The sequence below is a fragment of the Asparagus officinalis genome, chromosome 6 (genome assembly GCF_001876935.1).
Source record: "Asparagus officinalis chromosome 6, Aspof.V1, whole genome shotgun sequence".
NCBI classification, from domain to species: domain Eukaryota; kingdom Viridiplantae; phylum Streptophyta; class Magnoliopsida; order Asparagales; family Asparagaceae; genus Asparagus; species Asparagus officinalis.
In genome coordinates, this window is record NC_033799.1 from 21,505,490 (window position 1) to 21,520,325 (window position 14,836).

A 14,836-nucleotide genomic window follows, 5' to 3' on the forward strand; every position below is an offset into this window, starting at 1 on the left:
CTTAAGGGTATCTATCCGGGCCAGGCTAAAGGACCTACCTGGACCCGAACTCGGGTGTACCAGCTCAAACCTAGGTCTGGGTCTAGGCAGTTCCAGGTCGGGTTAGGTTTTCCTTCTTTTTTCATTTTTTTCAAAAAATATATTTTTTGCGAAAAATTACTTATAACTTTTGCAATATATATATAAGTATATAACTATATACTATATATATATGTGTCACATATATGTATATATGTATTGTGTGTGTGTGCAGCGCCATATATATATATAATATATATATATATATATATATATATTATATATATATATATATATTATATATAATAATATTGAGATTAATGAGTATCCTTGCGTCATAGTGTGAGGGGGATTTCCTCGCTTGACGCCTCTAAAAGTTACAATGATTGAGGCAGCATTAAATGGATGATCCGACTCCGTTTGAACTTGATCTACATATTCTAAAACCCCAACACACCAAGTTTGGGGTGAATTCGTACGTCGTTTTGACCCTTCCATGCGAGCGCATGTGAAAAGTTCTATTCATTCAAAACCGTTAAAATTGATGACGAGTGGATGAAGGGGTCAAACGAGGACGGTTCCACACCAAACTTAGTCGTGTTGGGGTTTGTAGAATATGTATGGATAGCAAGTTCAACGGAGCGGTCAATCCAGCAATATCGGCTCAATCATGTGATTTTAGAAGCGCGTCATACGGAGGAAATCCCCCTCCTATGACAAAGGATACCCATTAGATCTCTCTCCTCTATATATATGATACCTATTATATGATATATATATATATATATATGTGTGTGTGTGTGCGCGCATATATATATATTATATATATATATATATATATATATATATATATATATATATATATATATATATATTATATAAATATATTATTTTCGAAAAGGTTATAAGTGATTTTTCTCAAAAAAATATATTTTTGAAAAAAAGGAAAAAAGAAGGAAAACCTAACCCGGTCTGGAACTGCCTAGACCCATACCTGGGTTTGAGCTGGTACACCCGAGTTCGGGTCCGGGTAGGTCCTTTTGCCTGGCCCGGATGGACACGCTTAAGTTTTACAAATTCGATTTGGGGTGGGGGGGTATTTTTGTAAATACCATGACATAAGGTGTATATATGCAAATAACTCTACATGATTTGATGCTCAAATATATGTGTTTTATGTAATATAATAAGCAACTCGGTGAACTCTCACCACTAACAAGTAAGCAAATTTAGTTTTGGATTGGGGAGGAGGTTGGGGGATTGTTCTCTCGTGTAGAGATCTTCTTATATAAAATACATAAAAAATTAAACATTTCTGTACAGACTCCGTACAGACTAAGTACCACGACTGATAAGGAAAAACCCTCATCAACGCATCTCAGACATGTCTTTTTACGATAAACCCTATAAATGTGTTCAAAACAACTCGAAACAAAACCTTGAAGATAAATAATAACAAAAAAAGAAAGAGCTATACATTCCTCACAGAATCTAGCTCAAAGAAACTGATAACATCAGAAGCTCAGAAACAGAGCTAACCTATTTCAAAATGATAAAATAAAAAAGGTATTCAAGGATCAAAGGTATATCAAAATGATTATGTTGTTAATGTTGTTCGAATAATAATGATTGGATCTACTGTAAATAATGATACACATATGTCAAAAAGTAACACTTAAATCGATCATACATAATGTCATTTCTCCCAATTTGCACATGTCATAGAACAGAATTGAATATATATTGTGTAAAATTTGGCATGTACTTCTTCAAACCACAAAACTAAACATAATTAATCTCTCATGCATATCCAACAGAGTACGTACCTTATTATAAAAAGAATATAAAAGACACAATCACCTCTCATCAAATAAACACATCACTAATTAATTAAAAGAACAATCCTCAACATGTCCATGAGGTCAAATCAATTCAACCAAAACTCATCAAGAACAAAAAAAACGCCATCCGATGGATCAAGAAGTAGTAACTTTATTAGAAAGAGAATCTAAAAAGGCGCTCATCAACTCGTTAAGCAAAACTATCAAGAACCTCAAAATAGTTTGGATCAAGAACGCAGACGGACCTACTCTCAGTTACTCATCAAGAACTATGAATCGTCAAAAGCAGAAAAGGCAACAGATTCACATCAATATCCAGTCATGGGTTCATCAAGAATCATGACCAGCTATCGTCTAATCACACATCTCCCAAATCTAACAGGTCAGTTCGTATGAACAGAAAAAATATCAAGAAGGAGAGGGATTACCATCGGGAGACGCTCTAGTCTGTGTCACCTCCTTCTTACTCGACGCCGGCGGCCGAGCTTTGATCCCCTGTGGAGGTGGAGATCCCCATGCCAGCGAGGTGAAGGATCTGGTTCGAGACCTTAATTTCCAGTGTGCCCCGCTGCCCGATGTTCCGCGAATTCGCCGACGCTACCGGTCCTGTTGAGACAAACTCCTCAGCAATGGTCGAGGTTTGAGTGCTTATCGGCGTTGTGCTTCACAAAGATCCGCTCGTCAAAGATCACCGTGCACAGGATGCACCAGTAGTCCTTTGGCGGTCGAGACTTTTTCTTCGCCATGGATTTCGGTGGTGACTGCAGCTTAAAGAGACGAAGAAGAAGATGAAGGGGGAAAATGAGGGTGAAAGAGTGAGGAACGTGTGATTAATTTATAACCGTGGCGCCAGCTGTAAGATTCCAGTCTGGTTCGGATCCTCTGCAAGGCTGGTTGTAGACGACCACTCCGCTGCAATTGTTTACGTGGATGAAAACTATTGGTATATACGATGGGCCCCGCAACTTAAATACTTGGGTTGTATGCTGTCTTTGCAACCGGCGAAGCACAGGATCCTTACGCTAGTTAATCAGAGTAATTTATACCGAGTTCGGTTAGTTAACCGGAGTGAGCGAGCGACAAACAGCAATTCGTTTGAAGACAGCTGTATTGGAATTCAAGTTAACGATGTTAAAGTAATGATTAGCCCTCTTCATTTTATAACTTTTCACATTTCAGTTAATAAAATGTTAAAGTACGCTAAAAATAATATTATATGATTGTAATGAAGATCACCTTTTAGGATCTGTTCGTGGTACATCTCTGAAGAAAAAAGAAATCATAAAACTAGTTTGAAAACTATTTCTGGACATTTTAGAGGGTTCCCCATTTGACTTATTTAGGTTATTTCACATTGAAATCATAGGATGCAAAACAAGGACTTTCATTTCTTGGGTTTGTTTCAACATCCAAAAATTAAAAAATATCATGGGTTTTCCAATTAAATTTATTCAACGACAGGACATTAAATAATACCCTTTACTTCACATATTTCAGACCCAAAAGCTCTGAAATATGTTTTCTTTAAATTTTAACGTGGCACCCCATTTCAACCCCATTTTCTTTAAATCACCCAGCGAAGCAAACGCTGGAATTGGAAATGTCTTAAGACCAAATGCTATGTGACTAAGGAGTCAGATTTCAAATCGCCAATTTCTCTCTTTATTTGCGCAAACAAACAACCCCTTAGGGTCAATTTCACAAGACCCCCCAAAACGTTGGCTGTTTCATCATCCAAACTCACCCTATTAAAGGGATGTTTTTTTTCAACTAATACGGAATATAGAATTTTTTTTTGTTAAGGGTATTTGGGTAATTTGACTGTGAAAAGTGACACCTCTAGGTAGGGGTGTACAACGGTCGGTTCGGTTCGGTTTTTACCAAAATTTGAACAATCGAACCAAACCGCCTATAATTCAAAACCGAACCGAACTGTTGCAAGTCGGTTTGGTACGGTTCGGTTCGGTTTGTTCGGTTCATTCAAAACCGAACCGAACTGTTGCAAGTCGGTTTGGTACGGTTCGGTTCGGTTTGTTCGGTTCTAACTTCATCAAACTTCTTATCAAACAACAAACTGTGTTAAAGAAAAAAATATCAACAAAGTAGGAGATTATGAAGCATTAAACATTGATATAATGATATTGTTTTCAACCCATAATGATCCAGAAAATGAGTTTAGAGTTTGAGCCTTTGACTCTTTGGGGACGGGTCAGGTAGGGTTTGAGATCGGAATGGGTAGTATTGCACTATATTCGGTCGGTTCGGGTCGGTTCGGTTTGAAAAGTTTTCAAACCGACCCGAACCGCCCTACTCATAAAACCGATTTTTTCGGGTCGGTTCGGTCGATTTTTTCGGTTTGGACCGAACCATGCTCAGCCCTACCTCTAGAGGTATATGTTGAGAAAAGCTAAAATTTTAAAAATATTATTTGAGGCAACACAAAATTCTGGGAAAAGTTTAGGGGGTTTCATGGAAATGCCCTAACGTTTGGGTGTTTCGTGAAATGTAACGTTTATTTCAGCTTAAGAGCGTGCTTGGTGTATTTAAATTAGAATTTAAATATCGTTGTTCAAAGCTAATTACCGAAACAATCTTAATCCGGTATATTTGATTTTGGATTAAGAATTTACTTATCTGAGCCAATTCTATAATGATGGTAGGATTTCGTAGCAAACTTTATTACGTAGAACATTCCACTCGACTTTAAGCTTTTTAACGTGTAAGGATTTATTTGCATATGTGCCTGCATTTTATTTACCAGAAGCATCGCCGGGGTCGCGAAGTTGTTATTCTATCGGAGAGAGAAAGAATTATAGACAGATGAGTATTAATTATGGGCTGTTCCTTTTTATATTTGATTTATTACAGTTGCAAAACTAATGATTTGCAATAACACTTAACTTACTGTCTTCAGTTAGCAACTTAATCCCTTCATGTCCTAAAATTAAATCTGATGAAAGTGATTTGTGTGGGTCCCATCATACGGTATGTCTATCTCAGTCTACTTATGCGTTTTAAAATTGTAGGTTTGAGGGCAAACCCGCATTGCAAAAAGCCTACAGCTTCGGTGTTCCATGAAGAATTGTTGGAGTATCGGTGGCATATCCGTAAATAAATTTCTTAAAAATAGCTCTCACATTTCTAGATAGATACATTTGACGGTTATGAGATGTTCCACACCCAAAATTGTAATTAACTATAATTTCAATTAGGTTAAAAGGTTAGTTTAGAAAATACAATTTAGGAGAGAAACCGAATTTATGATTAGCTAGAATTCTCCAACTAACTAATTTCAATTAGTTACAATTTAGGAGAGAAACCGCACTTTCCATAGTTCAAAGAAACATAAAGGCAATGATGCATCCTATTTTTTTAGTTTATAAGCTAATTTTTGCTAGTTTTATTTGTTACCTTTTATATATTGTTTATAAAAGGCAACAATGCATCCTATTCTCCAAAAATTCTCGTGAAGAGGCGCTATGAAAGGTACCCCATCTTTTTTCTTTTAAATTTTTTTTATTTCAATAGAACACTATGTTATGCTCATTGTTCTTGGCCTCTATAAAGTCATTGGATGATAATTAAAAGACTCTTAAAGCAATTATGTCATGTGATGCAATTAGAAGAGAATTTTGAAAGACTAAAATACCCTTTCTTATTTTAGCTCATTTGTTATTTTTGTCAATTTAAAAATTTTAAAAAGCCTATTTTTGGAGCACCGAAGCAAACCTCTTGTGAAAAACAGTTTCAAAACGCATAATTAAGTAGACAGAGATAGACGTACCCTAAGATGGGACCCACACAAATCACTTTCATCAGAATTAATTTTAGGACATAGAGGGATTAAGTTGCTAACTGAAGACAGTAAGTTAAGTGTTATTGCAAATCATTAGTTTTGCAACTGTAATAAATCAAATATAAAAAGGAAGAGCCCATAATTAATACTCATCTGTCTATAATTCTTTCTCTCTCTGATCGAATAACAACTTAGCGACCCCGGCGATGCTTCTGGTAAATAAAACGCAGGCACATATGCTAATAAAGTTTGCTAAGAGCAGGTCCAGCAACCTCCGATCCAAGCTCTGAAGGCTGACGTGGCGATGGTCGGAGACAATCCCCCCTCCAGCAAGCTCTGAAGCCGCTCCCAAGCATACCCTCCGTTCCTACGTGGCCATGGCTGTCTTCAGAGCTCCCAAGCGCTCCACAAATTTGTGGAGCGCTTGGGAGCTCCGAACTGGGGTGAAATTTTGCAAAACCCCCCCCAACAAAATAACCCATTACCGCCGAAGAGGAGATGGTCGTCGTGACCTGTGGCCGAAGAGGAGATGGTCGTCGTGACCTGTGGCCGAAGAGGAGATGGTCGTCGTGACCTGTGGTCGTCGTCGCCGAAGAGGACCGCGACATTAAGAGGAGGAGGTGGTCGTCGTGGCCGAAGGGATTGGGGATTTTGGGATTTTGGGTTGAAGGAGACGGAGAGGAAGACGATGGATTGGGGATTTAATTGGGTTCGGCTGGTTATTTGAGTGAAAAGAAATAATGTAATAAAGATAAGATGAAAAAGATAATGGATGAGATGGTATTGAGAGCCGTTGTTGAATTGAACGGTAAAAAAAATGAACGTTGAGTGAAAAATATTGCCGTTGAGATGAAAAAACTGGCATGAACAGTAAAAAATTCCTCTATAAATTCTCAATTCACTCCACAAAGATTTCCACACAACTCTCAATTCTCAATTCTCAATTCTCTCATAAAAAACTCTATAGTTTCTTATCAAATTACAAATCTCATGGATCCCTCCCAAAACTTTTATTCAGAACTCCTTACCGGTGAAGGATCGACCTTATACCCGTCGTTCTATACAGAAGGCGTAGAAGAAGGTCACCCTATTGAGTTCTCGCAATCGGCAACACAACAAGTGGCATCCCAAGAAACACCGCCCACAAAGAAGAAGAAGGCTTACACGCGGTCCGAAAATTGGACTGTCCACGAGGATAAGCTTCTCGTGTCTGCTTGGCTGAACACGAGCCAAGACGCCATCCAAGGTACGGGGCAACACAAAGATAAGTTTTGGCACCGAGCTAACGACTATTTTATCCTATACTCCACCGATCCAACGAGCCGCACGCCAAACCAAATGATGCATCGTTGGTCAACGATTCAATTGTCCGTCAACAAATTTTGTGGGTGCGTTGCTCAGATTGAAGGAAGACAAAGATCTGGTACGGGAATTATTGACCAGGTAAATATTTAATTATGTTTGATTATTTTTGCTCAGATTCAATATGTTTAATTATGTTTGATTATTCTAAAATTAACTCTTGTGTAGACTGCAGAAGTAAAAGAATTATACCAATCTCTTTATGGTAAACCATTCGTGTTTGACCATTGCTGGGTTGAGTTGCGTCATCATCAAAAGTGGATCCAACAAATGGAATCTGTCAATAAGATTCGATCACAGCCGAGAAGAATCGCTACCTCTGATTCCTCACCAAACAATTCCATGCCAACGACCCCCATCGGGTTGAACACTGACTCGGATGATGTGGTAGTAAGGCCTGAAGGGAGGAAAGCGGCAAAGCTCAAGAGGAAACAAAATGTGGAAAGCTCTGGATCCGCTACGTCCATCATGGGAGAGGCTTTCGCGTGGATGAAGGAGACCACAAATCAAAAAATAGAGCTAAAACAAAAGAAACAAGATGACGATATAATGAAGATGGATCTCTCAACACTTAATCCAGTTCAACGACGATACTTTGAAATGCGTCAGGCAGAGATATTGGAGAGGTGGATGTCTAAGGGTTCTTCCTAATTATCATATATTATCTTGTATTAGATTTATGATTGTACTCGCATCGCATCCTAATTAGTTCTTCCTAATTATCTTGTATTAGATTTATGATTCTACTTGAAGTTGGAAAATTTGGCATTTAATGAAAACAACTACTTTATTGAAAAGAGAATTGGCGTAGTACAACAACTCAAACTTCTTTGCTGAAATTACATTAGACATAAAGAAACTTAATCCTCGTCGATGGATCCCTTGAGCTGCCACAGATGCTCGATCAAATCATTCTTTAGTGATTTGTGTGTTTGCGTGTTCCTGATCCGATGATGATTTTGGATGAACTCAGTTAGAGGCACCGTCTGCACATGAGAAGGTTCAACGACTGGTATCGAATCATTAAAGTCGAAGTTGTTGTCCAATTGACAATCTCGTTCATCTTCAACGATCATGTTATGCATTATGATGCAAGCTGTCATGATGTCTTTCAGCACACTAGGTTGCCAGAAACGTCCTGGTCCACGAACAATCGCAAATCGAGCTTGCAACACGCCAAAAGCTCGCTCAACATCTTTTCTTGCGCTCTCTTGTTGTTGAGCAAAGTATTTATGCTTGTTTCCTCACGGTGCTGGAATAGTCTTCACTAATGTGGACCACTCTGGGTAAATCCCGTCGGCGAGATAGTATCCCATATTGTACTCGTGGCCATTAACAATATAGTTGCACGGTGAAGCTCTTCCCTCCGCAAGTTGTGCAAAAACCGGTGAACGGTGTAGCACATTGAGATCATTGTGAGACCCCGGCAGTCCAAAGAATGCATGCCATATCCAAAGATCTTTGCTAGCTACGGCCTCCAAAATAATTGTAGGTTCATGAAAATGCCCAGTATACATACCTTGCCAGGCGGTTGGACAGTTCTTCCATACCCAGTGCATGCAGTCGATGCTCCCAAGCATACCAGGAAAACCTCGTTGTGAACCTTCCTCGAGCAGGCGTGCAATGTCTTCATTAGTCGGTGAACGAAGGTATTCCTCCCCAAAGATGTTGATAATCGATCGAACGAACCTCTTCACGCTCTCAAGCGACGTACTTTTACCGATCCGAACGTAGTCCACGGTACGTCTTTTGTGTTGAACTGAAGTTGAACCTTTCCCTTGTTCTTCTTCCTCGACGGCAGCAGCTCCCATAAGAAAGAACCTCTTCATCATTTCATCATCGCTAGAGCTAGATGAGCTAGACATTTTGTTCTGGGAGACGATGGGTTGAGGTGAGAAGGCATCGAATTTTATAGGAATCAGTCGGTCAAAGTTTGCGATACCTCGAAGTTCGTGCCCAACCTCGAAGACCGCGAGCTACCTCGAAGACCGGGTGCGTTCCCTCGAAGACCGCGAGTTACCTCGAAGATCGTGTGCGTTCCCTCGAAGACCGCGGGGTACCTCGAAGACCGTGTGCGTTCCCTCGAAAGCCACGAGTTACCTCGAAGACCGTGTGCGCTCCCTCGAAAGCCGCGAGTTACCTCGAAGACCGTGTGCGCTCCCTCGAAGACCGTATCCAACGGTTAGAAATAAAATACAAGAGGTTTAAATATAATTAAAAGTAATGGGTAAAATATTAAAATAGAAGAGGGGTTTTTTTGATATTGTTGGAGCTCCTAACTAGGAGCTTGTTGGAGCTCCATAAAATAAGGAGATGCTCCCAAGGAGGATTTTTATAATTTTTTATACCAAAATGCTTGAGAGCTCTTGAGAGCTTGATGACTAGGACTCCCAACTGGGAGCTTGCTGGACTTGCTCTAAGAAATCCTACAATCATTACAGAATTGGCTCAGATAAGTAAATTCTTAACCCAAAATCAAATACCGGATTAAAATTGTTTCAGTAATTAGCTTTGAACAACGCTATTTAAATTCTAATCTAAATACACCAAGCACAAACAACGCTCTTAAGCTGAAATAACCGTTAAATTTCACGAAACACCCAAACGTTAGGACATTTTCATGAAACTCCCTAAACTTTTCCCAGAATTTTGTGTTGCCTCAAATAATCTTTTTAAACTTGTAGCTTTTCTCAAAATATGCCCCTAGAGGTGTCACTTTTCACAGTCAAATTACCCAAATACCCTTAACAAAAAAGTTATGTATTCCGTATCAGTTGCAAAAAAAATATCCCTTTAATAGAGTGAGTTTGGATGATGAAACAGCCAAAGATTTGGAGGGTTGTGTGAAATTGACCCTAAAAGGTGATTTTCATTACAACAATCATATAATATTATTTTTTGAGTACTTCAACATTTTTTAACTGAAATGTACAAAGTTATAAATGAAAAGGGGTAATAATTACTTTAACCTCGTTAAATTGAAATCCAATACAGCTATCTTCAAATGGTTGCGGTTTGTTACATCGCTCGCTCCGGTTAACTAACCGAACTCGGTATAAATTACTCTGATTAACTAGCGTAAGGATCCTGTGCTTCGCCGATTGCAAAGACAGCGTACAACCCAACTATTTTAGTTGTGGGGCCCATCGGATATACCAATAGTTAATCATCCACGTAAACAATTACAGCGGAGCAGTCGTCTACAACCAGCCCTGCAGAGGATCCGAACCGGACTGGAATCTTACAGCTAGCGCCACGGTTATAAATTACCTACACACTCCTCACTCTTTCACCCTCCCTCATTTTCCTCTTCCTCTTCTTCTTCGTCTCTTCAAGCTGCAGTCACCACCGAAATCCATGGCCAAGAAACTCAAAAGAGTTTAAAAAGGCGCTCATCAAGAAGTAGAAACTCAAAAGAGTTTAAAAAGGTGCTCATCAAGAAGTAGAAACTCAAAAGAGTTTAAAAGGTGATTTTCATTACAACAATTATATAATATATTTTTCAGGTACTTTAACATTTTTTAACTGAAAGGTAAAAAGTTATAAATGAAGAGGGGTAATGATTACTTTAACCTCGTTAAATTGAAATCCAATACAGTTGTCTTCGAACGGTTGCGGTTTGTAACATCGCTCGCTCCAATTAACTAACCGAACTCGGAATAAATTACTTTGATTAAATAGCCTAAGGATTCTGTGCTACGCTGGTTGCAAAGACAGCGTACAACCCAACTATTTTAGTTGCGGGGCCCATCGCATATACCAATAGTTTTCATCCACGTAAACAATTACAGAACCCAACTATTTTAGTTGCGGGGCCCATCGCATATACCAATAGTTTTCATCCACGTAAACAATTACAGTGGAACGGTCGTCTACAACCAGCCCTGCAGAGGATCCGAACCGGACTAGAATCTTACAACTGGCGCCACGGTTATAAATTACGCACACACTCCTCACTCTTTCACCCTCCCTCATTTTCCTCTTCCTCTTCTTCTTCGTCTCTTCAAGCTGTAGTCACCACCGAAATCCATGGCCAAGAAACTCAAAAGAGTTTAAAAAGGCGCTCATCAAGAAGTAGAAACTCAAAAGAGTTTAAAAAGGCGCTCATCAAGAAGTAGAAACTCAAAAGAGTTTAAAAATGCGCTCGTCAAGAAGTAGAAACTCAAGAGTTTAAAAGGTGATTTTCATTACAACAATTATATAATATTATTTTTCAGGTACTTTAACATTTTTTAACTGAAAGGTAAAAAGTTATAAATGAAGAGGGGTAATAATTACTTTAACCTCGTTAAATTGAAATCCAATACAGTTGTCTTCAAACGGTTGCGGTTTGTAACATCGCTCGCTCCAATTAACTAACCGAACTCGGAATAAATTACTTTGATTAAATAGCCTAAGGATTCTGTGCTACGCTGGTTGCAAAGACAGCGTACAACCCAACTATTTTAGTTGCGGGGCCCATCGCATATACCAATAGTTTTCATCCACGTAAACAATTACAGCGGAACGGTCGTCTACAACCAGCCCTGCAGAGGATCCGAACCGGACTGGAATCTTACAACTGGCGCCACGGTTATAAATTACGCACACACTCCTCGCTCTTTCACCCTCCCTCATTTTCCTCTTCCTCTTCTTCTTCGTCTCTTCAAGCTGTAGTCACCACCGAACTCTTTCACCCTCCCTCATTTTCCTCTTCCTCTTCTTCTTCGTCTCTTCAAGCTGTAGTCACCACCGAAATCCATGGCCAAGAAACTCAAAAGAGTTTAAAAAGGCGCTCATCAAGAAGTAGAAACTCAAAAGAGTTTAAAAAGGCGCTCATCAAAAAGTAGAAACTCAAAAGAGTTTAAAAGGTGATTTTCATTACAATAATCATATAATATTATTTTTGGGGTACTTTAACATTTTTTAACTGAAATGTAAAAAGTTATAAATGAAGAGGGGTAATAATTACTTTAACCTCGTTTAATTGAAATCCAATAAAATTGTCTTCAAACGGTTGCGGTTTGTTACATCGCTCGCTCCGGTTAACTAACTGAACTCGGTATAAATTACTATGATTAACTAGCGTAAGGATCCTGTGCTTCGCCAGTTGCAAAGACAACGTACAATCCAACTATTTTAGTTGCGGGGCCCATCGGATATACCAATAGTTTTCATCCACGTAAACATTTGCAGCGGAACAATCATCTATAACCAGCCCCGCAGAGGATCCGAACCGGATTGGAATCTTACAGCTAGCGCCACGGTTATAAATTATCCACACACTCCTCACTCTTTCACCCTCCCTCATTTTCCTCTTCCTCTTCTTCTTCGTCTCTTCAAGCTACAGTCACCACCGAAATCCATGGCCAAGAAACGCAAAAGAGTTTAAAAAGGCGCTCATCGAGAAGTAGAAACTCAAAAGAGTTTAAAAAGGCGCTCATCAAGAAGTAGAAACTCAAAAGAGTTTAAAAATGCGCTCATCAAGAAGTAGAAACTCAAAAGAGTTTAAAAGGTGATTTTCATTACAACAATCATATAATATTATTTTTGGGGTACTTTAACATTTTTTAACTGAAATGTAAAAAGTTATAAATGAAGAGGGGTAATGATTACTTTAACCTCGTTAAATTGAAATCCAATACAGCTGTCTTCAAACGGTTACGGTTTGTTACATCGTTCGCTCCGGTTAACTAACCGAACTAGGTATAAATTACTCTGATTAACTAGCGTAAGGATCCTGTGCTTTGCCGATTGCAAAGACAGCGTACAACCCAACTATTTTAGTTGCGGGGCCCATCGCATATACCAATAGTTTTCATCAACGTAAATAATTGCAGCAGAGCGGTCGTCTACAACCAGCCCTGCAGAGGATCCGAACCAGAGTGGAATCTTACAGCTAGCGCCACAGTTATAAATTACCCACACACTCCTCACTCTTTCACCCTCCCTTATTTTCCTCTTCCTCTTCTTCTTCGTCTCTTCAAGCTGTAGTCACCACCGAAATCCATGGCCAAGAAACTCAAAAGAGTTGAAAAAGGCGCTCATCGAGAAGCAGAAACTCAAAAGAGTTTAAAAAGGCGCTCATCAAGAAGTAGAAACTCAAAAGAGTTTAAAAGGTGATTTTCATTACAACAATCATATAATATTATTTTTGGGGTACTTTAACATTTTTTAATTGAAATGTAAAAAGTTATAAATGAAGAGGGGTAATAATTACTTTAACCTCGTTAAATTGAAATCCAATACAGCTGTCTTCAAACGGTTGCGGTTTGTTACATCGCTCGCTCCGGTTAACTAACCGAACTCGGTATAAATTACTCTGATTAACTAGCGTAAGGATCCTGTGCTTCACCGGTTGCAAAGATAGCGTACAACCCAACTATTTTAGTTGCGGGGCCCATCGGATATACCAATAGTTATCATCCACGTAAGCAATTGCAGCGGAGCAGTCGTCTACAACCAGCCCTGCAGAGGATCCGAACCGGACTGGAATCTTACAGCTGGCGCCACGGTTATAAATTACCCACACACTCCTCACTATTTCACCCTCCCTCATTTTCCTCTTCCTCTTCTTCTTCGTGTCTTCAAGCTGCAGTCACCACCGAATATGCCCAAAAGGGTTCATAACCCTAGGGCTTTGAGCTTTATTGATAGGAATCATGTCCCTAACCAATCCGACACCAAGAATGCTTGGGTGCCAAAATCTTTTTAAAACCAAGAATTGTATTATTTTTTATTTTTAATTTTTCTTTGTTTTGAAAATTATGTTTTAAAATTTTTTTAATATGAAAACAATCTTTCTTTGATCAATTCTTTTGTTTTCATGATTATTAGTGTCGATTTTTCAATTCTTTTGTTTTCATGATTATTAGTGTCGATTTTTGTTGAGAGGTTCGTATTTATATAACCCCCCGGGTTTATTGGGTGTTTATTTCTTATTAGTGTCGATTTTTGTTGAGAGGTTCGTATTTATATAACCCCCCGGGTTTATTGGGTGTTTATTTCTCAAATCATGTTTACCGGGATCTAAAATGATTATAGGGTTGGAACAAGCTCAAGAGCTTGTTGCCTCTCTTAAAAATTATGTTTTTATTTGTTGCTTTGAATTCATTATATTTCATTTATATAATGATATTTATGTGTTTGTGCTTATGGATCATCTATTCGTGTCTTATAATGTAATCTATGAGTGGTTTAATCAAGTTATACAAAGAAAATTTTCTTCTTTGATCAAACATTGTTTTTGGACTCAAATCTTGATTTATGACTTCATTTGAGTGATTTGTTTTCACTTGAAAACTTTTTTCATGGTTCTTATGCTTTCCTCATTCCTTTGTTTTCATAAATCTATTTTTATACACTATGTTTTTATAATTGTGTAATGAGACACTTCTTTCATAAATAACATATTAATATGTGTTCTCATTGTCTTGTTTGTATGTGAGTTATGTTTAGCATATCTTTCATTTATGCTTACTCACATGTCTTTGTCTTAGCTTTCATTTCATATATTCTATATGGCTTTTTGATAGGGGGAGCTATTCCCTATACTTGTTTTATACTCACTCATGCATATTGATAGGGAGACCTTTCGCTCTCTTCATTCTTGTTGTTTTCCCCTTTTTGATGTTGTCAAAGGGGGAGAAATATTGTGAATATACATTTCCTAGTTTATATGCATGTAAATTATAATTTATATATTCATCTTCATTCATGCATATATCTTTTTTGTAAATTGTTTGTCATCATCAAAATATATTCATCTTCATTCATGCATATATCTTTTTTGTAAATTGTTTGTCATCATCAAAAAGGGGAAGATTGTTGGCCTTCTTAT

General features: G+C 38.3%; 2 protein-coding genes across 2 annotated transcripts; one reads left to right on the forward strand and one right to left on the reverse strand.

Moving 5' to 3' along the window:
* LOC109845886 (glutathione S-transferase T3-like) lies at positions 5,918-7,668 on the forward strand. The gene is made up of 2 exons (XM_020415136.1): positions 5,918-7,098; positions 7,186-7,668. The coding sequence occupies exons 1-2, from the start codon at positions 6,646-6,648 to the stop codon at positions 7,666-7,668; spliced, it is 936 nt and encodes a 311-aa protein (XP_020270725.1). The 5' UTR covers positions 5,918-6,645.
* LOC109845887 lies at positions 8,262-8,882 on the reverse strand. The gene has a single exon (XM_020415137.1). The coding sequence runs from the start codon at positions 8,880-8,882 to the stop codon at positions 8,262-8,264; it is 621 nt and encodes a 206-aa protein (XP_020270726.1).